General features: G+C 41.7%; 2 protein-coding genes and 1 pseudogene across 2 annotated transcripts; 1 reads left to right on the top strand and 2 right to left on the bottom strand.

Annotated features, from left to right (window-relative positions):
- LOC115108219 (uncharacterized) lies at positions 1–4596 on the top strand. The gene is made up of 2 exons (XM_029632307.2): positions 1–1171; positions 2096–4596. The coding sequence occupies exons 1-2, from the start codon at positions 44–46 to the stop codon at positions 2861–2863; spliced, it is 1896 nt and encodes a 631-aa protein (XP_029488167.1). The 5' UTR covers positions 1–43; the 3' UTR covers positions 2864–4596.
- On the bottom strand, positions 4104–13236 carry LOC115108220 (myeloid-derived growth factor-like). Its single transcript, XM_029632308.2, has 6 exons — positions 13050–13236; positions 9272–9322; positions 8985–9046; positions 8662–8743; positions 5283–5355; positions 4104–5033 (listed from the first exon to the last, which is right to left on the bottom strand). Exons 1-6 carry the CDS (start codon positions 13191–13193, stop codon positions 4954–4956), a joined length of 492 nt encoding a protein of 163 aa, XP_029488168.1. The 5' UTR covers positions 13194–13236; the 3' UTR covers positions 4104–4953.
- Positions 13237–22877: 9641 nt separating this feature from the next.
- LOC115108727 (protein-lysine 6-oxidase-like) lies at positions 22878–24400 on the bottom strand (annotated as a pseudogene).
- Between the last annotated feature and the right edge of the window lie 1967 nt (positions 24401–26367).

The following is a 26367-nucleotide window of genomic DNA, read 5'->3' on the forward strand; positions in this document are numbered from 1 at the left end:
AAGAGGAAGAGAGAGAAGTCAATGAGAAAAACATTCCATGTGAATGGCAAGGGCGGGAAGCTGGAGGAAAAGCTCATTCTTTAAGGAGTCTTCCTCTGTGACTGCTTGCTGGACTGCTTCTATCATGTTCTCAGACTCCAGAGTGCCTGGGGAGCACAGAGGCTTTCAACACAGCAACCCTCATCTCAACCTCTGGCTTCACAATGGACTCAGGGCCCACCACAGTGAAATGGGACTCAATGGGCAGTGCGGGCGGGCTGACGCCAACCTTACCTATCCCAACAGAGTCAAGAAGGTAGGCTTTACATCACAAGAGGTGATGAACAACATACATGGGAAGGAAAGGACGGGTCCCCATTTGAATGAACTGTGCCTGGAGGCTAGGAGGCTGCGCTTCGGCTTGTGGGAGCATCGTGTGCAGCCAGATTTGAGAAGCCAAGAGGGCAGCCCTTCCAGGTGGAGCCATGGCCAGTCTCCAGCACCAGGCCTGAGACACAGGGCGTCTGTCAGGGACTACTACACAGAATGCTCCTTTGTTGGGAATGCCTGCCAGTCTTTACTACACCCTTCAGTCAGGAAGTACGTGAAGGCCCCCGCCCTCGCTCAGCCAACACAGTTCAAAGGTCAAGACGGCTGTAAAGTGCCTGTTTGTTTGGAGGACCAGCTTTGGGGCTATTCCAGACAGACTTGTCAGAGAGACCTTCATACATCCAGCTGGGTGGATTCAGCTACAGCCACACAGGGCTTACCAAGACACCAGAGTTTAAGTTCCACCTTGAGATCCAACAAAAAGAATGTCCGAAACAGTCAGAGAGACTTGACTAGACCAGTAAGCGGACCAGAGACCAAACTACACCAGCAAGACTTGACAAGACCTGTGGAGGGTTACAATGGACCCAGCTCTCTGCATGTCATCTTCTCCACAGAGGTTCCTCAGAGAGATATGAGAGGTCCCACTCTCAGACCCCAGCAGAGTCTCAGTAAGCCATGTCCCGCCTTAGAAGACATCCAAACCAGGCCCCCCAGAGGTGACCAGGGCTCCAGGAGTGGGTCAGGCCTGACTGGGTCAAAGAAGCACCAGAAGGTTGTCCGGGATCAGATCCGGAGAGTGGTGGAGAACTTGGAGGAGGTTCTAGGAGGCCTGAAGGACATCCATCAGGAGATGAAGGAGGTAAAGACATTTCTGTTTGCCTATAAGTTACAGCTATGGTCTGTCTTTGATAGAAGGATTTTAAATTGTTTCTGAGGGAGAGCGAGATCCTGGTATTGTCATATAGCCTACAAATATCACAGCTAGGATCTTTTGATGTTCCTTTGATATTCGTATAAACAGACTATCATGCTATTTCAGGTCCTGAAGGGACTGCGAAGAGCAGTTGTACCGTGGGCTATTTTTGCACGTCCCAGAAAGAGCATAATCCCAGTCCCTACTTTGTTACGTTTACAATCATTAAAAAGAGGCGCCTACATTGATATACACTGTAATACTGGCACTCAGAACCACTGCTTGCAAAGTGTCTATCCACCACAGTGTGACAGTCTTTCTATAAAACAGCACAGAAGTGAAGATTTCACTGAATTTTTAAAGGTAGGAAGTGGCGTTCGCTATGCTCCATTTACCTAATGTATGCAATGGTTGAAAGTGATGCTCAGCAGCGGCACCGTCTCCTCTCCAGTCCTTCCACCACCAGATGTTGACAGGGGAGCAGCTGGAACAATGCTTTTAATCCATTTATTCAAACGCCTGAACCTTGACCCTCATCCTGTAAAAGTGACACGTAAATCGTCCCCTCACAGTATCTGGCTGCATCTGAAAGCCCAGCATCAGGGCAGCCCGAGAGCGAGGGTATTGCAAACGTTAGAAAGTTGAATAAATGTGTAGAGAAACATCCAGCGACGCTGTTGCAATGTGGCCAGGGAAAATCTCTTCTCAGACCAGGTCAGGGACCTGAAGGAAGACGCCAGAGAACTTGAATAGTTAAGTGAGAAAAAACAATTAGTCTAGCAACAACACGAGCACACAGATCAAACGTTTTCTCCAGTCTCATTTTCTCCCCGTCTCATCTCTGACCATGTAGCCTAATCCCTCTCACAGGTGGTGCAGCAGATTGAGCTGCTGACCTCGTCCATTGACCTGAGTGAAGAGGCCAGCCCCAGCCTGCCCGGCGACAGCAGCTCCAGTGGAGTGGCGAAGGGCAGCAGCCACCAGAGGCTCAGGGGTGAGGAGGCCAGGCAGGGGGAGGCAGCTCTGTCTTCCCCCATCAGGACTAACTCACTCCAACCTCACAACCCTGCCTCCAGCCTGGTCTGCCTCCCCCACCAACCTGCTCTCAGTCCTCATAGGAGTAGCCCTGTTCGCCCTCCCACCCCTGCTCTTTCCCCCCTCAGTACCAACCCACCTCACCCCAACACCGCTGCTCCCTCAGTCAAGAGTCAGCATTACCCACACAACCCTGCTTCTTCCCCCAAAAAGAGCAGTCTACATTACCCCCTTAACCCTACTCTCTTTCACAACCTTGGGCTTTCCCCAAAAAAAAGTAGTCCCCCTCACCCATCTGCCCTTGGTCTTTCTGTCACCATAGCGAACCAAGCGGGGCCACCCATTGTGGAGCCTCTCCCTGTCAGACCACCCAGAGACCCTGAGACCAGGGTGGAGGGGCTGAGGCCAACATCTGCTAAATCACTGGGGCTGACCCAGGGCCAGATGGCCCCTCACGGCCCAGGAAGAGTTCCAGGGACCAGGGGCCGCAAGCCTCCTCCTTACCCGCACAATGGACACTTTGATCGGGTGAGTAAAGGAAAGGATCCCAGGAAGGCTCCCCCATACACTGTGAAAAGAAGACTGCTCTCGACAACGGTGTGAGGGAGTCCGTCAGATGGATGGAGCCACAGCCAGAGTTGCAGGAGTAGAGGGTGATTTAAGGCTCGCCATATTGAGCAGAGACCAAAATCCCAAGGCGACGGGAGGCATCTCGGGGTGAGTATGTGTCAGCAAAGCCATGCTGCGTTTGTGCTGACACTGTGTCCCCCTTTCTTGGCTCGGATCTCATCTTAATAGGAGGGTAAGAGACGGAAACAGCTGGCTCCACTGCACTTGCAACGATTAGGGCCCGATGCAGATGCTCACATTGCAGGATATTGACAGGGCCAAATAGGAAGTGAGGTCTCTTTGGCGTCATGTGTCTCTTGGCTGACCTGGTTACCCTGTGCTTGGATGTGTGTCAGGGGAGACGGGGACAGAGACAGGGGGGGCAGCTGATCATTAGTCCTACCCTTCAAACGGTCCGTGGTGACGCAATTTCTCCTGCCTCTAGCCTGACCCTGACCCCCCACCACCCCCACCCTACAAGCACCATCTGTTCCCTGTAAATGTCAGTCAGGAGATACAGGGAAATGCAGGCCAAACTGCCTGAGATCATTTACGTGAGAGACATCATGACTTACGTGAGAGACATCATGACTCACTCATTGGGTCGTATCATCGTGTCTGTAGTTCAGAAGCAATCTAAATGTATCCCAGTTGTAACGTCATTGAATGTTGTAGATCAATGTTTTCACTTGATGCCCTCTTGTGGTCATGACATGTACGTCCGCAGATGCTTTTGGACTGGAAACATCGTTCTAATCAGAGATTTTAGGAATACATGCCAATGCAATTTTAAACAATGTTGGCTCTGGCTATGTTTTTTGATGCTTAAATAGACACGGGAAAGTAAAAGGTTTGATTAGTAACAGATGGACAATAGTAATGACGTGTTTATAGTTTGAGATGGAATGCAACTCAACCAACAGAACCATTGGCAAATAAAGGAGCCATTGTAGTGGAGGGAAAACCATGCATTGCCAAGACTGATGTGCACGCGCATACATTTGTAATGTCCAAAAACGTTAAGCATTTTGAATGACTTTACGTAATAGCTCCATTCTTATGTGGAACATTCTAGTTACACTGGATGTAATGCTATTGAGCCTGCTGAACTGGAAAACAAGAGCATGAGATCAGCACTCAACTTTTCTGAAAGTAATCCAAGCTGACAACCGTCACACAGCAGGGACTTTCTGATCAAGCACAGCTCTGTCAAAACAAAACAGGAGAACAAACATTTCACATTCCCAGGCATGACTTTTATTGGAGCATACGTTGCACATTGTGAATCAGAACACAGAGTAGAAAAGACTATTTAAAAAAAAAAAATGTAACTTTGTTTGTCTCTCGATGCCTGTCAGCGCCTTGTGGCATTTCCTGTTGGGACCCCAGGGACTCTCGCTGACGAGGAGGGGGGACTCCACTATCAACACAAAGGTCCTCCTCTGGACAGAGGGATAAACCTGGATGGATATGGTACGTGCTGCTAGCTAACTGTCCCATAAATCAAGGCAAGACAGTACATCTCTAATCCTGGTGGGCCAAATTAGTGTCTGTTCTAAAGCTCAACTTAGCTTCATTAAGACTGTTGGTAGGAGTAAAACGTCATCAACCGCATTGAATGACGATTGGTTGGTTGAATCAGGTGCTCCATGCAGATCAAAAACACAGAATCTGGGTTCCCTGCTCTACTCTGTCTGGGTTAACCATTTACTTCCAGAGAGAAGCGGCTGATTGGAAAAAACCATAATTGTTTACGTGTGCACGATGAAGACAATAGACTACTCACATTTCCCTGGCTTAGAGGATTTAAGTCTTATGCTGAGACTACATCTTTCTAAACCTGCCAAGATCAGGCATCCCCACATACATTCTCAAACAGTAAAGCCATATTCCTAAAAGAAACTCCCCCAAAAATATATATAGATTTATTGAACAGTAAAGTTGTAGACCACCAAGCTGATAGGCTGTCCTTTTGTTTAAATGTCATCCATTTGCCACTGTCATGGACAGTAGAGCACATTGCCTGCCTTGAGAGCTCGCCTGGATCTCACGATTGGACAATAGTCATTCAGATTTCCAGCCAATTAGAGCTCATCGTGTCGTGTCCGGGCAATAATGGTCAGTTTAGAGAGTTCAGCGCGGAACTTCCCGTCTTTGTGGGTCACTGAAAGGGCGACAGGAGAGGAAATGAGTTACCGCATCATCAAAACACAAGTACAACGTCCAATCAAAAACAACATTCAGTAGATTGTTGTAATAAATTGTAGATGAAATCTTCAGTTTGGAAAATCATAGCTATGATGGCAGATTTTAGATCCATCATCAATTCCATCCACCTTTGTAGCAGTTTTGAGCTGCTGTGATAGACAGATGGAGTGTAGTAGATCAGCAGTAAGCAGACTAGTCATCTCACCTGTAGAATCTCCCACAGTGAATTCATCTTCCCTCAAAGTCACATCCCTCTGTCCTCCCGCTGCAGTCTGGGACTGTGGAGAGGATGACGGGGAGAGATGAGAGCAGGGGATTGACGAGAAAATAAATAACAAACAAGGGAATGGGAGGGTGAATGGGGAAAAAGAGTCATCATGGCAGAGGCAAAGAGAGTTACAGTGGAGAGACTAGGTTGAGGAGTTAATCTGCTTCTCAGGAGCGCTGGTTATTTTCATCGCAACGTTTAGGGAGTCATTTTCTTTCTGTCTTTTCCCAGGGGACAGTGACGGCAGGAGGAGAGGATGAACAGTGCTGTTCTGATGACAGCGCCTTTCTGGGGCTTTGTCCTTGCGAGGAAGGCTGTTCAACGAGAGCCCTGTGGTCGAGCGGTGTTGTGCTGCGATGTACAAAGCCTCCTCCCCCTGTCAGATTCCGCAGAACAGTGTTTCCCGGAATGGAGTTTTGGGAACCACTGGTGGGTTGCCATTGATTCGTGTGGAGTTGTGGCGAGAAACTGGGTCGTGACTACAATCATTGGTCTAGTTTACTTAGTAAATCAGAGGGATATCAGAAGTTGACGGTGGGTGGGCCGCAGCACAAACAGGGTTTGGGAATCACTGCCTTAGAACTCTGTGTGCAACATACATGTGATACGACTAATCTGAGACCGTTGCCTGAACTCTGAACACTGCAGCATTCACTTTGGAGAAGAACACATTGTTAGATCTGAATGCTACATGCTAACAATGTATTCTGACTGCAATATATATATATATAGTTCTCTCATTCATCCCCCTACAGAGCCCTTAACGGGGGACAGGGGCACATTCCCTCTCAGATTTGTTCTGTTTAAATCAAATAAACTTTTGTTACATGTGTTTCTCTAATACTACTAGCCACCTATGAATTGTATAAAGTAGGCTTTGCCCAGATATTCCCAACCTCGTAACTAGCTACCAAGAAGCCATTTCAGGCAATCAATCAAGTTAGAGTAGCTAGCTTGTCTATTTTAGCTGGGATGCCTGCTGGCAATATTGGTAGACTGGTAGACTTTAGAAAAGCAAGCAATTACTAAACATACTGAATACGACATTTCTTTCCATCTTTTAATTTGACTCTACACTCCAGCATTTTGGATTTGAGAAAAAGTTGACAACGTCACCTTTTATTTGAGGGTATTTTCACACACGTTTTACCGTTTAGAAATGAATGCACTTTGTAGGCAATCTAGCCCCCCCCCTATTTGAAGGTATCAATTATTTGGACTAATTCGCTTATAGTGTATTACATTTAGTCAAATGTAATACTTGGTCCCATATTCCTCACACGCAATGACTACATCAGGCTTGTGACTCTACAAACGTGTTGGATGCATTTTCAGTTTGTTTTGTTTGCGTTTCAGATACTTTAGTGCCCAATATAAATGAATGGTAAATAATGTATCACTTTTATCGTAAATAAGAATAGAATATGTTTCTGAACACTTCTACATTAACGTGGATGCTACCATGATTACGGATAACTATAACTGATTTAATAGGCCTACACTAAGGGCTCCTTTTTAACAAACCAAATGCAATGTAAACCTTAACGACAGGGCTATAAAATGTAGCTATTATGATTTCAATGAAAGGGCTGGGTTGATGGCTTAAAGGGATACTTTGGGATTTTGGCAATGAGACCCTGTAAATACAGTACTTCCCCAGTCAGATGAAGTCGTGGATACTATATGTCACTGTGTCCAGTATGAAGGAAGTTACTAGTGTTGTGAGCCAATGCCAAATAGCGTTAGCGCAATGACTTGAAGGAAATTTATGGGCAACTTGCCGTTGTCGCAAATTCTGTTATTGGTGTCTTCGTGCTGTCAACCAACTCCAAATCAGCTGGGGGCACGGAACATTTTCTTTCTAGTCCATTGTGGATTGATACAGTTTATTAAAGTACTCCTTAAGTAGTTTTTCTGGGTATTTATTTTTTACTTCTACCTTCTAAAGAAAATGATGTACTTTTTACTCCATACATTTCCCCTTACACCCAAAAGTACTTGTTACTGTTTTTTATGCTTAACAGGACAGGAAAATGGTCCAATTCGCACACTGGTCATCCCTAAACTAACATGCTTCGTTTAATTAAATATGTCTGAGTGTTGGAGTGTGCCCCTGGCTATCCATAAAAATAACAAGAATATGGTGCCATCTGCTTTGCTTAATAAAAGGAATTTTAAATATTTATACTTTCAAATTTTGATACTTAAGTGTATTTAAAACCAAAATACTTCTAGACTTTTACTCTAGTATTTTATTGGGTGACTTCCACTTGAGTCTTTTTTTCATTAAGGTAATCTTACTTTCAGTCAAGTATGACAATTGGGTTCTTGTTCCACCACTGCATTATGGAAATATAGCCTACATGGAGGTGTTTTTGCACATCCAAAATAATAATACGCTGGCTAAAATAATGTACAATTACATAGAGTAAAAAGGAAACTCCCAAACTTGATATTTTAATTAAGCTTCGGTGATTAAGATATATTTCAAAGCGGTCTCATGAGTCAAACCCTTTGTGTTGGCTACTTGGCGTACGCATTGGGCACAACCCAATCTCCGTGCAAGCGAGTTCAGGTAAATTACCAATCCTGGCGCTAGGGTTTGAAAACAGAAGAGCGCCAACAGGTCGGAATTGCAAACAAGTGCGTTTGAAAATTGGGCTGGCTTGACGCCAGCCGAAAACAGTCCTAAATTAACGACACCTTTTAAAACGGGGGGACTAGATACATAAAGTGCTTTCATCTCTAAAAGGTAAAACATATGTATGAAAATACCCTCAAATAAAACCGTGATATTCTGTACTGTCACCCCATATAAAACCTTTGCTCTCAAATCCAAAATGCTGGAGTGTAGTGCCAAATTAAAGGTTTTAGCCTCACTGTCCAAATAAACACATACCTACAGTATGTGACTTGCCATAAATCTGATAATCTCTACCCATATAAAACTCTATACTAGCTTTGCCAGTAAATCAGGATGAAGTCAGACAACGTGAGTCGCTCTGGATAAGAGCGTCTGCTAAATGACTTAAATGTAAATGTAAATGTGTTGGTACACACTGGAAACTCAGAAGAAATGTTTCCATGGGTTTATGCAGTTTTACCTCTTATCACAGATAGAAAATAGTGCACTTGAACCAGGAGCCCAGAGGGGAAGACAGGTCAATGCTACAGCAACGATATGCTGATATTGGACATATGTTATCTTCTTTATACAACAAAACATGTTCGCAATGTTTCTGTTCCAATGCATTATTATGTAGAGATACAGATATGATAGCAAATTAGATTACCCATCTGTATGTTGGATACTTACATATGCGCTGGCATATTCAATCTTGGCTCCTTTCAGCTCTGCCTTGAACTGAGTGAAAAACAAGTACGACTTCCCCTGGGGTCTGTCAACAAAAAGGAAGAAATCAAAATGAAGACTGATTAAATCACTACAGAGGTCTGATTCCGCTATTAGTTATTTATTAGGCAAAGCCAAGATGACAAACTGGAACTGATTGACCTGGGACATCTCGGGTGAATAACCACCATGCGGCACTCGAATGAGTAAGTCATTCAGTGTACATGGAGCTCTGCATCCTAACGTCCGTTGTTCAGAGTGTAAGCTCAGACTGATTTACAGCTTACCTCCACACTGAGCAGGAGAACAGGCCGTCATCATCGCTTAGGCCCACACTCATCAGCCATTGCTGTTAAAACAACATGAATACATGTTATTAGAATATCAAGATTTCAAGTATTCTTTAGATATGCGAGTAGTATGACAAAGGTTGAAATGTACTTTCTGATGATCTACTTTAGAATTGAGTTTTACACTTCACACTAGAAAGCTATTCATCCGTTTACAGCAGGTAGCCTGTTTCAACACTAGACTAGGTTGAAATAACCTCGACTTTGATTAGGATACAACTTACCTCATTGGTTCCCCCTTGTGATGCGTAAGTGAATGAACATTCATATTCTCTCTGTAAAAGTAGTAGGAATTGTAGAAATTAATTACATTTTCTTGGTGATTAAACGGAGCCAGGAATTAACATAATTAATAGACAAGACAAATGTGTTTGGGAGTCAAATTACAGCTACTGTAGCTGATTAGCTCATTATTATTTCAAAGATCTGCAATTTGTAATAAAATAGTGGCACTTGATTTTCAAATGCATAGGCTACCATTGTATATTTAAGCAATAAGGTCCGAGGGGGTGTGGTATATGGCCAATACAACTCGGCTAAGGGCTGTTCTTGGGCACAACGCAACACGGAGTGCCTGGATACAGCCCTTAGCCGTGATATATTGGCTTTATACCACAAACCCCTGAGGAGCGCTATTATAAAGAGGTTACCAACGTAATTAGAATAAACAAGTTGTTTTGCATCATACTCCTGGTATATTGTCTCATGGTGCTTTTAAGACAACTGGGAAATTGAGAAAAAAAACTAGGTCATATCACGATGTCAGTCGTCAGAAAGTCAGAGCTCTAGAAAGGTGCCAATTTCCGACATGGAATTCCAAGTTGGATGACAGTTCAAAACTATTTCCCAGTCGGAGCTCGTTTTTTCCCAAGCTCCCAGTTGTCTAACGCACTGAAGTCAGAAGTTTCCTAGTTTTTTCTTCTTTTCCCCCTAGTATTTCCTAGTTCCCAGTTGTTTTAAACTTGGCATCATTTACCACAGCTTGCAACCAGTCAGCATCCAGAAGCCTAACTACCCAGGTTAAAATGAAGTAATAAGACATGAGGAGGTGTGGTATATGGCCATATACCACAAACCTCTGAGGTGCCTTATTGCTATTATAAAAACAGGTTACCGACGTAATTAGAACAGTACAAATTATTTGTATATACAGTACCAAGGCTTTCAGCCAATCAGCATTCAGGGCTCGAACCACCCAGTTTATAATTGTGATTGAACATAAAACATTAGCTGTGTTCGAATACCCATACTAACATACTGTGTACTTAATGAGTATATACTACATGCTATTAGTTCATTTGTAAACAAACGGTATCCTTTCAGTTGAGTTTACTAGCACTTCACCTGTCTACCGGGAGTGGATGCTGTTGCTATGCAGCTTGCTTGTTAGACATCTTACTACTGCATTAACAATGTCCATTGAGAACGCACAACGACTAGACCACTTAGCTAAGCTAAGAATGACGTGTACAATCAAGTCAATAAGCTTATGGTAGTTAGTTAGATAGTTAATATACTGGCAAGTCCGATGTATTAGTAGCCAACTAGTGTTAGGACGGTAGCTAGCTAACATACCGGTACATACAAGCAATTGCTGTAATGATATGCAGTTCGTAAGGCTAGCGAAGCTAACAAATTGTCAGACAACATAACTTATTTGAAAAGGCATTACTTTATTACATTGCCTTGACATTTATCATAATTAGTTAAAGCAATTCATTTGTATCCGCTTTCGTCAGACTTTGGCTGCATATTTTCCGCCACTTTCTTCAAATCTGAAAATATTGTGAAGCCACGGAAAGTGTCCAAAAGCTCAGAAAAGCATAGAAAGGGTCCACTGCTTGTATACTTCGGAGTTTGCCGAATGTAGTACGACATACGGGAACTTCAGACATACTATCTATATCCATAATTAAAAAAGACACTCAATTTCTGCTGATGCCAACTTCTAGAAGTCAGTGGGGCAACAGTATTTGACTTTCACATGCCTCTGAACGCTCTGCTGGAGTCATTACAATGAAAAATACCTTTGGTAGTGATATTCTACACTCGGACTGTGACCCCATTGATCACTATTTGTCTTGTGATCAGTTACAATGACATTACGCTCATTAATGTAAACTTCTACGGGTACAACGCCAAACATGAGAATGATGAGTTGCTTGAATCTGTAGAGAAACATATACTTCCATGGTTATCTAAATGTCCCAATTCGTTATTATTGATAGGAGGAGACTTTAACAATACTATAGATAATTCAACTGATTGGTTGGCCTACCTGGGGACAATCTATCAGAATTTGGTTTAATACTTTTTATGGAAAGGTTTGATCTTACTGATATATGGTGAGCGGTTTCAGGCTGATAGATCATTGACTTGGAGTAACAAAACAGGTTCCAGACAGTCCAGGATAGAATTTTGGCTTATATTGAAATGTATTGATAGTGTGTTACTAAAAATACTTGTACTAGTCCCCTCACAGACCATAGGGCCATTTACATTGATGTCAAAATATTGACCCCTGATACTAACCTTGGTAGAGCATCCTACTGGAAGCTAAATAGCTCCTTATTAAATAATGATATAGTTAAGTGAGGTTAAAGGTCTGTTCTCATACTTTTGGGAAAGGGCTTGTGGAGAAAAATCATATTGCTAGAACTGGGAGCTCTTTCAATTTGAGGTGGCCAAAGACCTTAGAAAATCTGGTAGTCGGCCTCCCAAGTGGGGCAGTGGTCTGCATCGCAGTGCCACTAGAGAATCTGGGTTTGAGTCCAGGCTCTGTCACAGCCGGCCGCGACCGGGAAACCTATGGGGCGACGCACAATTGGCCCAGCGTCATCCAGGTTAGGGGAGGGTTTGGCCGGCAGGGATGTCCTTGTCCCATCACGCACAAGCGACTCCTGTGGCGGGCCTGGCTCAGTGCACACTGACACGGTCGCCAGGTGTACGGCGTTTCCTCCGACACATTGGTGTGGCTGGCTTCCGGGTTAAGTGGGCATTGTGTCAAGAAGCAATGCGGCTTGGTTGGTTGTGTTTCGCAGGACAAACTTTCGCCTCTCCCGAGTCCGTACTGGAGTTGCAGCAATGAGATAAGACTAACTACCAATTGGATACCATGAAATTGGGGAGAAAAAGGGGCTAAAAAATATATATATATAGATATATAAATGTTAAATCTGGTGGTCATCTTGCTAAGACCGAGGCGAAAAAGGTGATCATCTCAGAGGTTCCCGGCCAGCCTCTTGGGGAGGAGAAGATGGAACTGATTTGAGTTACAAAATAAACTGGAGAGAGATTAAATAAACTGACTTGCCTTGTTCAATAAAGGTGAAATAAATCTATTTTAAAAAACGTACCTTTTGTACTGATTTGTTTTAAATAAAAATAAATCCAAAAAATAAATCCATACATACCAATAAGCAATTTACGTGACAAATAGTACGGTTAGTAGGAGTATTCGAACACAGCTATTGACTCTGGAAAATTAGCATGGAGGAAATATAGCTCAATTCTAGACCAATGAATGGCCTCCTTGTGGCACTCTAGTTGAGACGTGTCAGCATATCAGAGGTCGTTTCCTCATCATCATGCGACGACCAAAGTCTTTTCAAAAATCTTGGTTGTTTTTAAATATGAATTCTAATTGACAACTGTGAGTGGTACCAGCATATGCCTGGTTGTTATTTTAAATGAGCAAGCATAGCTATGTGAATATTCAACAAGATAGCTTGCAGGGAGTTATCCAGCAAGTTAGCATGCTGGCTAACCCTATTTGGCTAAGCAGTCAATTCGTATTCATATGTGCCTCACACATTATCTAATAAACAGTAAGATAAACAGCTCATTGACGACAAAATTGTGCTGAGCACACAATGCAGAATACACGACTTCACTAGCTGACTAGCAGTACTGTTTCCTAGCTGAATGTTGTTGCGAGATTTCATGCATCACAGCTCTCTACCAAGATAGCATAACTAACGTTAACTAGCTAATATCGTTTACCATTTTCTCGGAGAACGTATGCACCTCTCCGCCGGGTTTTACGTTGAATTCCACCGTTTTCGTTCGGTCATCGGCACTAGCCAATGCAACTGTTAATGTTACAAACAATAAAGCAAGAAAATGCAAGTTATTGATGATGGCCATTTTGGTCTACTGATATTGAATGGTTTGCAGGAAGTGATGTATATAAACCCTGGATTACAGAGGCTATCTATTGGCCTTTGAGAGGATTTGAAGACACCGGTCGGACATATTGGCACTCCCCAGTATTTATTTTTAACCTTTATTTAACTAGGGAAGTCAGTTAAGAACAAGTTCATATTTACAATGACGACCTAACCATGACGACGCTGGGGATAGTAACATTAGTAATCTCTAAAAATGATACTTTAAGGAAAATGGTTTGATATATTATTTAATATTATGTTTAGCTCATATAATGTAAATGTATGCATTAAGGTGTCTAATATAATACATGTGGTAAAAAAAATATGTAGACATTAATAAATGCATTTCTATAGCTTCTAAAAAAAGATTACAGCGGTGGGAGTGCTAAGATGGAGGCATGGTGGCTTCAACACAGCGCCCCTATGAGTTGTATAGTGTATATATAAATTGATGGTTGCCAGATAAACTACGCACAAATAACTGTGAACTCGGACATCTCCGACTTCAGTGCGTTAATGACATCTGGGTCGGAAAGTCGGAGCTCTAGAATAACGAATTCCTATTTGGATGACCGGTCAAAACGATATTTTCCAGTCTGAGCTAATTTTTTCCATAAATTCCCAGATGTCATTAACGCACTGAAGTCAGAGTTCTCCAAGTCCCATTTGGATAGTCGAACCTCGAGTTCCCAGTTGTCTTGAAAGCACCAACAATTTTTGTGTGAGTGTCATCACATGGAAATAAAATCAAATGTTATTCGTCACATGCTTGGTAAACGACAGGTGTAGATTAACAGTGAAATGCTTACTTATGGGCCCTTCCCAACGATGCAGAGAGGGAGAAAATAGAGAAATAATAGAAAAGTAATAACATGTAATAACAAGAGTACCAGTACCGAGTCGATGTGTAGGACACATCTACTCATTCCAGGGTTTTTCTTTTTTTTCCTTTCTATTTTCTACATTGTAGAAGAATAGTGAAGACTTCAAAACGATGAAATAACAGATATGGAATCATGTAGTAACCAAAAAAGTGTTAAACAAATCAAAAAATATTTTATAATTGAGATTCTTCAAAATAGCCACCCTTGCCTTAATGACAACTTTGCACACTCTTGGCATTCTCTCGAACAGCATCATGAGGTAATCACCGGGAATGCATTTCAATTAACAGGTGTGCTCTGTTAAAAGTTCATTTGTGAAATGTATTTCCTTCTCAATGTGTTTGAGCCAACCAGTGGTGTTGTGACAAGGGAAGGGTGGTATACAGAACATAGCCATATTTGGTAAAAGACCAAGTCCATATTATGGCAAGAACAGTGTAGTTATTTTCCTTGTTTTCCCATCCAGAATGGTTCTTCTTCACACTTCTACCTATTTGTGTCAGTCTTGCTGCTACATCAAACTAAAGATGGTGTGCAACAAAATAAGGTTAATGATGAAAATAACAAGCTTTTCAATGTTTGACTGATGATTTGGGGAGATGGTTGTACTCCATGACCTCCTCACCAGTCGGCAGAAGGTTATCATAAATACTCCAGAGGTATTTCCTCTTGTCAAGGGTAGGTGTTTTTTTTTTTACATGGAGTAGATATTTTCATGGAGCAATTTACACCGTAGCATCAGAGTCATTCCATAGACCAATTTTACATTTGCCTTTAGTGAATTACCTCCATCCAGCTGATCAAACAGGAGCCTCTTATACTTCCATGGCATGTTTAAGATTACAAGAGAATCAGGCAATGTACTTAACTTGGAGTCATTTCAAATAAACTCGTGATCAGCATTTCCCTGTTATAAAATTAAGAACAGGCACCACCATGTTACAGTACTTCACCCAAATTTCCGTCAGTAATATTTCAAGGGTATTCTGGACTAGTTAACGTTTTCCATTTCGGAATGGGAACCATGAGATAGAGGCTCTGCAATGGTGGAAAAAGTATCCAATTGTCATACTTGAGTAAAAGTGAAGATACCTTAATCTTACTCAAGTAAAAGTGAAAGTCACCCAATAAAATACTACTTGAATAAAAGTATAAAAGTATATGGTTTTAAATATACTTATGTATCAAAAGTGTAATTGCAAAAATATACTTAAGAATCAAAAGTAAAACTACAAGTATAAATCATTTAGAATTCCTTATATTAAGCAAAGCAATTTTCTCGTTTTATTTATTTACGGATAGCTAGGGGCACACTCCAACTCTCAGACATCATTTACAAATGAAACATTTGTGTTTAGCGAGTCTGCCAGATAAGAGGCGATAGGGATGACCATTTTCCTGTCCTGATAAGCATTGAAAATACTTGTGGGTGCTAGGGAAAATGTATGGCGCAAAACGCACATTATTTTCTTAGGGAATGCAGTGAAGTAAAAGTAGTCAAAAATATAAATAGTAATGTAAAGTACAGATACCCCCAAAAACTACTTAAGTTGTACTTTCAAGTATTTTTACTTATGTACTTTCCACCACTGAGACTCTGGTTAACACTTTGGCTGAATGTAAACACAGTTCAAGAATTCCTAGACATCCAACATAGAGTTGACACCAGGGGAGACAGTTTTAATGACATACTGGGAGAGAAACTAGCAAAACACAAAAAACAGCAACTTCCATGCTCAATGCTTAAATTTCTCTTTTAAAATAAACACAATGTGCTAAGTTAGATAATTTTATACATTTCTCTGAGGCATGCCTTGTTTTCTTAAATCATTTAAGAAATTAACCAAATGGTTTTGGCTTAGCTTGAGTTAAACCTGACAAGGTAAAAATCTGTTGTTCTGCCCCTGAACAAGGCAGTTAACCCACTGTTCCCTGGTAGGCCGTTGTAAATAAGAATTTGTTCTTAACTGATTTGCCTATTTAAATAAAGGTTCAATTTAAATGTAAAAAATAAACAAAAAAATATTTAAACATTTTTAAAAATGTAACTAGGGTTTGCCAAACTTGGTCCTTGGGACCCCAAAGGGTGCACGTTTTGTTTTTTGCCCTAGCACTACAAAGCTGATTCAAATAATCAACTAATCATCAAGCTTTGATCATTTGAATCAGCTATGTCTTAGGGTCAAAAACAAAACATGCACCCCTTGGGGTCCCAAGGACCGAGTTTGGGAAACGCTGAGAAAGAGTTAGTGCAAAATATTTTTTTTGTGAAAGGGGATTTACATTAATAGAAAGGGAATAAGGCTGCAGTCTAATTTGATATTTTTTCAAAAACGTTCAGGCAAACCTTATTGCAAAAAAAAAATACAAAACAAAAGTTGTTCTACAACTACCTCAAAAACATACAGTTTCTTATTTCCATTACAAAATAACAAAATCAAATACATACACACTGTTTGACATAAGCAGTTTGTGTTCTTATTCCTGCTTTAGCAGTGTGAAGCTATAACATAATGCAAGGAAATCATATAGTACATACCAAACATTCTGTTATCCATAAAAATAATCTTCGTTAACTAACACTCGTCAACTTTTTGTTATGCAGGTGAGTGAGGACCCAAAAGCGCTTTAACAGAAACAGAGTCTTTTAATGTCAAAACACAGGGAAGACATAGATCCTCTTCAGATGTATCGATTGACAACATAGACAACCCGCAGAGAGGGCGACAAATAAATCATAAAGTCCTCTGATCTTAACAGGAGAGTCCCCTTCTAGCAGCAGAGGAGAATAGCAGGGTTAGCGGCGACAGACTGCTGGTCTCTCCGGGTAGGCGCGGGTTGTAGAGGACAGAGGTACCTGATCACACGTAGCATCTGATGAAGAGGCAGATTACGACAGGACAGGACAAGGGTGAAGCAAACGAGAATCTGACAAAGACAGAAGCAGAAACAGAGAGAGAAATAGAGACCTAATCAGAGGGAAAAAGGGAACAGGTGGGAGAGGGTAAACGAGGTAGTTAGAGGAGATGAGGAACAGCTGGGGGAAGGAAAGGAAGAGAAGGAACAGGAACAAGACATAACATGACAATACATGACACTTTTTTCCCCCTTACTAGCTCTGACTTTGCTGATAGTACATTTTTCCGCAATAAAGTCACTATCTATGACTGTGATATGTGGTTGTCCCACCTAACCATCTTAAGACGAATGCACTAACAGTGCATTCGGAAAGTATTCAGACCCTTTTAATTTTTTTGCTACATTACATCCTTATTCTAAAATCGATTCAATTGTTTTTCTTCCCTAAATCAATCTACACAAAATACTCCATTATGACAAAGCAAAAACAAATGTATTAAAATTTTTAAAAAACAGATATCACATTTACTTAAGTATTCAGACCCTTTACTCGGTACTTTGTTGAAGCACCTTTGGCAGCGATTACAGTCTCGGGTCTTATTGGGTATAACGCTACAAGCTTGGCACACCTGTATTTGGGGAGTTTCTCCAATTTTTCTCTGCAGATTCTCTCAAGCTCAGTCAGGTTGTCTGGGGAGCTTCGCTGCACAGCTAATTTCAGGTCTCTCCAGAGATGTTTGATCGGGTTCAAGTCCGTGCTCTGGCTGGGCCACTCAAGGACATTGAGACTTTTCCCGAAGCCACTCCTGCGTTGTCTTGACTGTGTGCTGAGGGTTGCTGTCCTGTTGGAAGGCCAACCTTCGCTCCAGTCTGAGGTCCTGAGCAGAACCTGACTAGTCCCCCTGTCCCTGCCAGAGAAAAACATCACCACAGCATGATGCTGCCACCGCCATGCTTCACCATGGGGATGGTGCCAGGTTTCCTCCAAATGTGACGCTAAGCATTCAGGCCAAAGATTTCAATCTTGGTTTCATCAGACCAGAGAATTGTGTTTCTCATGGTCTGAGAGTCTTTTAAGTGCCTGTTGGTAAACATCAAGCGGGATGTAATGTGCCTTTAACTGAAGAGTTTCTTCTGTCTGGTCACTCTACCATAAAGGCCTGATTGGTGGAGTGCTGCAGAGATGGTTGTCCTTCTGGAAGGTTCTTCCATCTCCACAGAGGAACTCTGGAGCTCTGTCAGAGTGACCATCGGGTTCTTGGTCACCTCACTGATCCAAGGCCCTTCTCCCCCGATTGCTCAGTTTGGCCCGGCAGCTAACTCTAGGAAGAGTCTTGGTGGTTCCAAACTTCTTCCATTTAAGAATGATGGAGGCCAATGTGTTCTTGGGAACCTTTAATGTTGTAGACATTTTTTGGTACCCTCCCCCAGATCTGTGCCTCGACACAATCCTGTCTTGGAGCTCTATGGACAATTTCTTCGACCTCATGACGTGGTTTTTGCTCTGACATGCACTGTCAACTGTGGGACCTTATGTAGACAGGTGTGTGCCTTTCCAAATCATGTTCAATCAATTTACCACAGGTGGACTCCAATCAAGTTGTAGTAACAGCTCAAGGATGATCAATGGAAACAGCATGCACCTGTGGTCCCGGGTGGCGCAGCAGTCTAAGGCACTGCATCTCAGTGCTTGAGGCGTTACTACAGACACCCTGGTTCGAATCCACCCGGTCCTAGTTTTGATTCACCTGCCTATTTTCCTACCTGTGTTTGACCATTGCCTGCCTGGGACCACGATTCCTGCCTTCTGCGACGGCAAAATAAAACACCTTTTTCTCCCTTTAGTATTAATTACAATTCTTATGTAAATAAGGTATTTCTGTTTTTTATCAATTTGCACACACACAAACTTTTTGCTTTGTCATTATGGGGTAGTGTGTATGTGTGGACTGATGAGGGAAAAAAATATTTCATACATTTTAAATAAGGCTGTAACAAAAAGGGGATGGACGCAATGGATAAGAGCGTCTGATAAATGACAAATGTAAATACATAAGGATATATGGTACACATAATCTCATAAAAACAGTTCAATTGAGTACAAGCTAACTGAATGCACAACAAAGACTGAATGCAATATGACTTAATTGTGCGCTGCAAATAGGCTTCAAGGTAAAAAGGTGAATGACATTCCGCACATGGCTAACAGGAAAGAGATGAAACAAGACGCTATGCTGCTGATACTGTAATGACCTGGCTAGATCATAAAGGAACAATTGTCCAGACAGAGGTTTGAATTACGAATTTACGGTTTATTAACCCAACTTGACACTAGAGGTCGACTGTTTAATGGCCGATTAATTAGGGCCGATCTCAAGTTTTCATAACAATCGGAAATCGGTATTTTGAATTTTTTTTTTTTACACCTTTATTTCATCTTTATTTAACTAGGCAAGTCAATGACGGCCTAGGAACGAGGCAGAACGACTGATTTTTATCTTGTCCGCTCCGGGGGATCCAATCTTGCAAATTTACAGTTAACTCGTCCAACGCTCTAACCACCTGCCTCACCAGGACCCTGCCTGTTACGCGAATGCAGTAAACCAGGGTAAGTTGCTAGCTAGCATTAAACTTATCTTATAAAAAACAATCAATCAACGACTGTCGTTGCTCCAATGTGTACTTAACCATAAACATCAATGCCTTTCTTAAAATCAATACACAAGTATATATTTTTTTAAACCTGCATATTTAGATCAAAGAAATCCAGGTTAGCAGGCATTATTAACCAGCTGAAATTGTGTCACTTTTCTTGCGTTCATTGCACGCAGAGTCAGGGTATATGCAACAGTTTGGGCCGCCTGGCTCTTTGCAAACTAATTTGCCAGAATTTTACGTAATTATGACATAACATTGAAGGTTGTGCAATGTAACAGGAATATTTAGACTCATGGATGCCACCCGTTAGATAAAATACGAAACGGAATAAACGTTTTGTTTTCGAGGTGATAGTTTCCGGATTTGACCTAAGGCTCGGATTTCTGTGTGTTTATTATACTTAAGTCTATGATTTGATATTTGATAGAGCAGTCTGACTGAAGGAGTATGGTATATGGTTTAGAGAGAAATAGTCGACGCGTTATAATTCCTGTAATAACTTGCGGCTGAATTTGAAAGGGGTTCCTTCGTTATTTAACGTTCATAAAGAATGTCTTGATCTACTTCAAATAAGGGCTGTGTTTCGTGCAGGCTTAAACCGCCTCGGCGTTTTGATACCCGTGTAAATCTCACTAGGATAAGGTAACGTTTGTCAAAATATTTTCATAAATCCACTCTACAAAAATAATGATCTTCGCTTATATTCAGCCAATATTGATCAGAGTTACCTTGTCCTATGGATATCTACACAGTTATAAAATTGGCAAGGTGGTGTAAGCCTACACGAAACACAGACCTTATTTGAAGTGAATCTAAAAATATCCTATGGAATAAATGAATGAAGGAACCGCTTTTCAGATTTTGCTAGAAGGTGTCATGGGAATTATGACTAGCACTTTGGTAGTCAATTCTTACCATGTCCATTATTAAAATAGGATTTCCTGCATATAGAAATTACAGTTTTGTTTTCAACATTCATCACAGGTAACTTAAACTCCATTTGTATTCAAACAGTTGAGAGTATTTGTCTCCTAAGCAGACTCTTCAGCATCATTGTCACTTCAGAGCTGTGTGTTTGTGTGTGTTTTACAGATGGCAGAGAAAAGCAGAGCACCAGTGTGGGACTATTACATGGAATTGACACCAGGGAAAGCAAGGTGTCTTATTTGTGATAAAGATGTAAGCATGTGGTCAGCAACGGCTAAATCAAAAAATACCACCAACCTGTGGAATCACCTTAAGAACACCCATCCAAAAGCCCATATGTATTATATTAAGTTAAAATAAAAGTGTTCATTGTTCATTCAGTAATGTTGCAATTGTCATTATTCAACAACAAAAAAATATATATATATACACACACACATTTTAAAAATCATAATTGGTCGACCTTTACTTGACACAGGCTGCTGTTTGGCCGTAGCCCAAGCCAAATAAATGAAAGATACCCAATAAAACAACAGTCACCTTCTCTTGTGAAGGCCAGACTTAAGAGAGAGAACAACGGCTAAACCTGGTCTTAACTTTCAATGCTCAATCCCCCTGCCTACATCCCCCTCAGATAAAAAATTGTAGACCTTCAAGTCTGGTTCATCCTTGGGAACTATTTCCAAACGCCTGAAGGTACCACGTTCATCTGTACAAACAATAGTATGCAAGTATAAACACCATGGGACCATGCAGCCGTCATACCGCTCAGGAGGGAGACGCGTTCTGTCTCCTAGAGATGAACGTACTTTGGTGCGAAAAGTGCAAATCAATCCCAGAACAACAGCAACGGACCTTGTAAATAATGCTGGAGGAAACAGGTACAAAAGTATCTATATCCACAGTAAAAACAAGTGCTATATCGATATAACCTGAAAGGCCACTCAGCAAGGAAGAAGCCACTGCTCAAAAACCGCCATAAAAAAAGCCAGACTACGGTTTGCAACTGCACATGGGGACAAAGATCGTACTTCTTGGAGAAATGTCCACTGGTCTGATGAAACAAAAATAGAACTGTTTGGCCATAATGACCATCGTTATGTTTGGAGGAAAAAGGGGAGGCTTGCAAGCTGAAGAACACCATTCTAACTATGAAGCACGGGGGTGGCAGCATCATGTTGTGGGGGTGCTTTGCTGCAGGAGGGACTGGTGCCCTTCACAAAATAGATGGCATCACGAGGGAACAAAATTATGTGGATATATTGAATCAGTCAGGAAGTTAAAGCTTGGTCACAAATGGGTCTTCCAAATGGATAATGACCCCCAAGAAAGTTGTGGCAAAATGGCTTAAGGACAACCAAGTCAAGGTATTGGAGTGGCCATCACAAAGCCTTGACCTCAATCCTATAGATAATTGTGGGCAGCACTGAAAAAGCGTGCGTGAGCAAGGACGCCTACAAACCTAACTCAGTTACACCAGCTCTGTCAGGAGGAATGGGCTGAAATTCACTCATCTTATTGTGGGAAGCTTGCAGAAGGCTACCCAAAACATTTGACCCAAGTTAAACACTTTAAAGGAAATGCTATCAAATACTAATTGAGTGTATGTAAACTTCTGACCCACTGGGAATGTGATGAAAGAAATAAAAGCTGAAATAAATCATTCTCTCTACTATTATTCTGACATTTCACATTCTTTAAAATAAAGTGGTGATCTTAACTGACCTAAGACAGGGCATTTTTACTAGGATTAGATGTCAGGAATTGTGATAAAGTGAGTTTAATCGTATTTTGCTAAGGTGTATGTAAACTTCCGACTTCAACTGTATGTATTGCTCATTTAAATGGTAAACAAGACTTGTCTGTCTTGATTATCATTGGCAAGTGCATGGTAGCAGAAAATATCCCCCTCCATCAAAGCAATTTAGGATCAACTCCTGTGGAATCAATGACACAAACACATTTCACAGTACCAGAAATAAAATGTGTACATAAATGATATACGGAAAGTCTCTATGACTTACAGTTCCTGGCATGGACATAGGTTCCTGTGAACCTGATGTCACACCTCACTATCAAATCAAATTTATTTATAAAGCCCTTCTTACATCAGCTGATGTCACAAAGTTCTGTACAGAAATCCAGCCTAAAACCCCAAACAGCAAGCAATGCAGGTGTAGAAGCACAGTGGCTAGGAAAAACTCTCTAGACAGGCCAGAACCTAGGAAGAAACCTAGAGAGGAACCAGGCTATGAGGGGTGGCCAGTCCTCTTCTGGCTGTGCCGGGTGGAGATTATAACAGAACATGGCCAAGATGTTCAAATGTTCATAGACTATGTTGTTTGAGAAATCCAGACTCCTGCGTCAGGTATGACATCATGAGGCAAGATAGGACAATGACATGTTGCTAGTTTGGCAATAGATTTTGGAAAAATGAAAAAAATAATATTGTTTCCAGGTGGCACATCTGTGATGTCAATCCACTCGCAGTCAACGTTGTCATTGTAGGTGTCATAGCACCAAACACATGTAAAAAACCAGATGTGATGGAAAAACACCAACTGATTGATTGGTTGACTGATCGATCGACTAAACTATCAGAGATTGTGTGTGTGTGCAATGCAAGCCAAGCGTCTGCGGACTCTTGGGTCACAGCTGGTGTCCTCCTGACAGAAGCTGGCCTTGTGTCCCTCTGCCACCTTCCTGTCTGTGATGACATCCAGCAGATCATAGTTACTGAAGGCCTCCATGCTGTGGTAATGCTGGTGGCAGCTGTTCCATTAACACTGGTGTCTGGGTTTGACTGGAAGGAAGTCAGCTGTCCCCTGGTTCTTCACCCTTTGGGGAAACCTCAGTCCTGTAGTCTCTGACACCTGGTCGACATGTTGACCTCAAAATAATGTACTTTACATAATGACTAAGACCAGGAGTTTCTCTTGACAGTGTGACCTGACCATAACTTTCTTGGTCAGAAAAAAATCCTGGCCCCAATTATGACTGATGGAAAGTAATTTGAATTATCATTAATGACAACTTAATAACAACATCATAACAAATTAGTATTTGTTCACCTATTATTCTTTAGAATACACTGAGGAGGAGTGTACTTTTGACTTTCATTTGGAGTTTATTGTACTTGGTAGAGCAGAGAGAGAAAATCTAGGTCGGATGCCAGGTTGTATGGCGCTCCATTATTATACGATTACTTCTGAGCCGGCCAACGCCAAACAAGTCTGGTCCAAACAACCAGTCTGATTTCTACCTCATCAATTAAATAACTGTAGATGTCATTTGTGAGATAATACATAGATGACGTCAAGGTAAATGTTTTAGCGCAATTGATCTTACACGGATATGCATAATCAATCATAAAACATGAACTCCTACCATGACAGACCGTTTTCCTCTCCAGCACATCTCAGGGCATACATCTGTACAAGTTGGATATAATAGGCAGCTTGGATATAGTAGGGGCCAGGAACAAGGTCTGGGAGACCAGAGAAGAGAAATCACAAGCCGTCCATGTTAGTTGTATGATTTCCAAGGAAGTGTGAGAGTTTTATAAATTGTTTGTAATATACTGTACTTTTATATGGATGTAAAAAATAATGCAAAGCAAATACTCTATACGGTATATTTTCGCATCACCATCTACTTTACCGTTATGAAATAATCTGGTGCCATAGCCTGTTCTCGGTGGATGACGCACAGGTGCTGTGCTTCTCCCGCATAACGGGTACATGTTATAGAGAACTGCATTTTGGTGTTTTTTGTTTGGATCGGTGGGATCATCAGCTGTCATATTATTACTTTCAATCGTTCTTGGTTGCTGGGGCTGCGAGCGAGTCCACGCCATTGTCAGAAAGCGCACTCAGCGCAGTTGGAGATGCATTTGATTCTGGAGCTGAAATGCGTTTGGATGAGAAAATGGAATCAGAGGCTTGGGCAGTGCGCTGGGCGCGTTGTCTAGTGTGTGCATCATCGGCATCAATCATGTACCCAGATGTGGGTACCTGGGTTGATGCTTATTGCTTCTGGTCTCTCGTGTCGTGCCTGGTTTGTGCCGCGAACATGCTCAGCAGGTCTCCTCGTCTGGGCCGGTGCGTGACATTCAGACCGCGTGCTGTGTAATCTATACACCCGACCGTTGTTCTCCCATTGGATTCTGTGTCTCGCGTGCGTAAATGGAGCTGTCCAGTGCTTTAACTAACCCGAACATAAAGCAGGCAGAACGGTAGAAAATAACATGGTTAAACTTATTTGAACTATAACAAACTCTGTGACATTTACTTCTGTAAAAATGTAATCTAAGTGATGCTGGGATACGGGTGATGTTTTGTACACACACTTGATTCCGTCATGCAGTTGCGCACCACATCTCCACAGTGAATGTCAGGTATAACTACTTGGAAGGTGGAAAATTAGGCACTCACTTTCATATAATTAGTTTGTCTACGCATGCGCAGACAGGAGCAAGGGCTTCTTTTACAAATACCATGTTTAACTTAACCTTCAGTCTATATAACTATTTACACTTTGCGCATAGCTGGTAGGTAGCCAATTCTCAGTGCACGTTGATATTTTGTACTGAAAAGGAAAGATATCTAAAAGCAAATAAAGTGATCTTAGTTTTAAAAACGTATGTCCCTGATTGGTCATCCAAATTTGATACATTTTTAGTCAAATATCATGACACACCTTTCGGCATTAATTGGGAACTTCTGTCACAAGTGACTAATCGTCATCATAAGCAATACGTTTTATACGTGGATTAAATATAAAAACATTCATAATACTTGAGCAGAAAATGTGTCATAGTAGGAGCTATTTGCATCATGAAAATAAGCACACAGGCAGGTGGCGCGCGCTGCGGCCGCATGGCTCTGTGAGATCCATTCACACGGTGTATTTGAATGGTAAATTCCACACGGTAAAATCACACAGCGGGCTTTTTTTTGTGTTAACTCACACTACTTCTCTGAAATACTGTAGTGCATAGTTCTGAGTTCTGTTTCTCTATGACTCTCTTTAATCTAGTAACTCGATTACCACCACAAAAACCTTGCCACGTGATGGCAGTGGAACTCTAGGGAAGGTAGCCTGTTAATTTACTGAGTGGAAAAAACGTAGTGCACTTGACTCGGTTAAGACTACAAAATGCCTGCCATAGGACCTGTCGTCAAGTTTACCCCTGTGCTATTCTGTACAAGGTAGCAGTCATAGAGTTAGACAGAGGACTCTAGATGGATAAAACTTGTTTGGGCATGGACATTGATTGTCACTGAAGGGTTCAACTGGTTGGGACTTCCTATTGGTTGAGGAAGAATCACATGATTCCATCCAGTCATCAGGAGGGATCTGCCAATTAATTGTATTCATGAGCAAACACTAGGTGGCAGTATGCATCCTTTCAGTTTGTTTGCCAACTCGTACATGAAGTAGTAAAAAATGTACTACTTCAAAATGGAGATTGCCTCAATGGCACCATCCATGTGATCACAGAGCCATAATGGGACACATAAATATGATATCTGTATACACTTAATTTACTTCAAGAGCACCATGAAAGATGACACGGTCGACATCTAAATGAGGGTTGATTTTATAACCATAACATCTGCAGTGAAGAACAAACATGCAATACTTTTTGACAGTATTACCCAGACATTAATTATATAGTTACATAAGGCCATGAAACTGATCTGTATCTCACTTAATGGTTTATGATGATTGGACATAATCATTATGGAAGTGTTGGCTGCTGTCAAACAGCGTGAACTTTTCCTTCCTCAGAGATGTGATACCTAACAGGTCAGATTTGTT

This window comes from Oncorhynchus nerka, linkage group LG24 (assembly GCF_034236695.1).
Source record: "Oncorhynchus nerka isolate Pitt River linkage group LG24, Oner_Uvic_2.0, whole genome shotgun sequence".
Taxonomy (NCBI): Eukaryota; Metazoa; Chordata; class Actinopteri; order Salmoniformes; family Salmonidae; genus Oncorhynchus; species Oncorhynchus nerka.

Coding starts and splice junctions, on each gene's coding strand:
- LOC115108219 (XM_029632307.2), top strand. CDS start 44: ATGGCAAGGGCGGGAAGCTGGAGGAAAAGCTCATTCTTTAAGGAGTCT. Junction 1,172..2,095: donor TCCATCAGGAGATGAAGGAG/GTAAAGACATTT, acceptor TCCCTCTCACAG/GTGGTGCAGCAGATTGAGCT.
- LOC115108220 (XM_029632308.2), bottom strand. CDS start 13,193: ATGGCCATCATCAATAACTTGCATTTTCTTGCTTTATTGTTTGTAACA. Junction 8,744..8,984: donor TTCTCCTGCTCAGTGTGGAG/GTAAGCTGTAAA, acceptor TTTTGTTGACAG/ACCCCAGGGGAAGTCGTACT. Junction 5,356..8,661: donor TTGAATATGCCAGCGCATAT/GTAAGTATCCAA, acceptor TCCTCTCCACAG/TCCCAGACTGCAGCGGGAGG.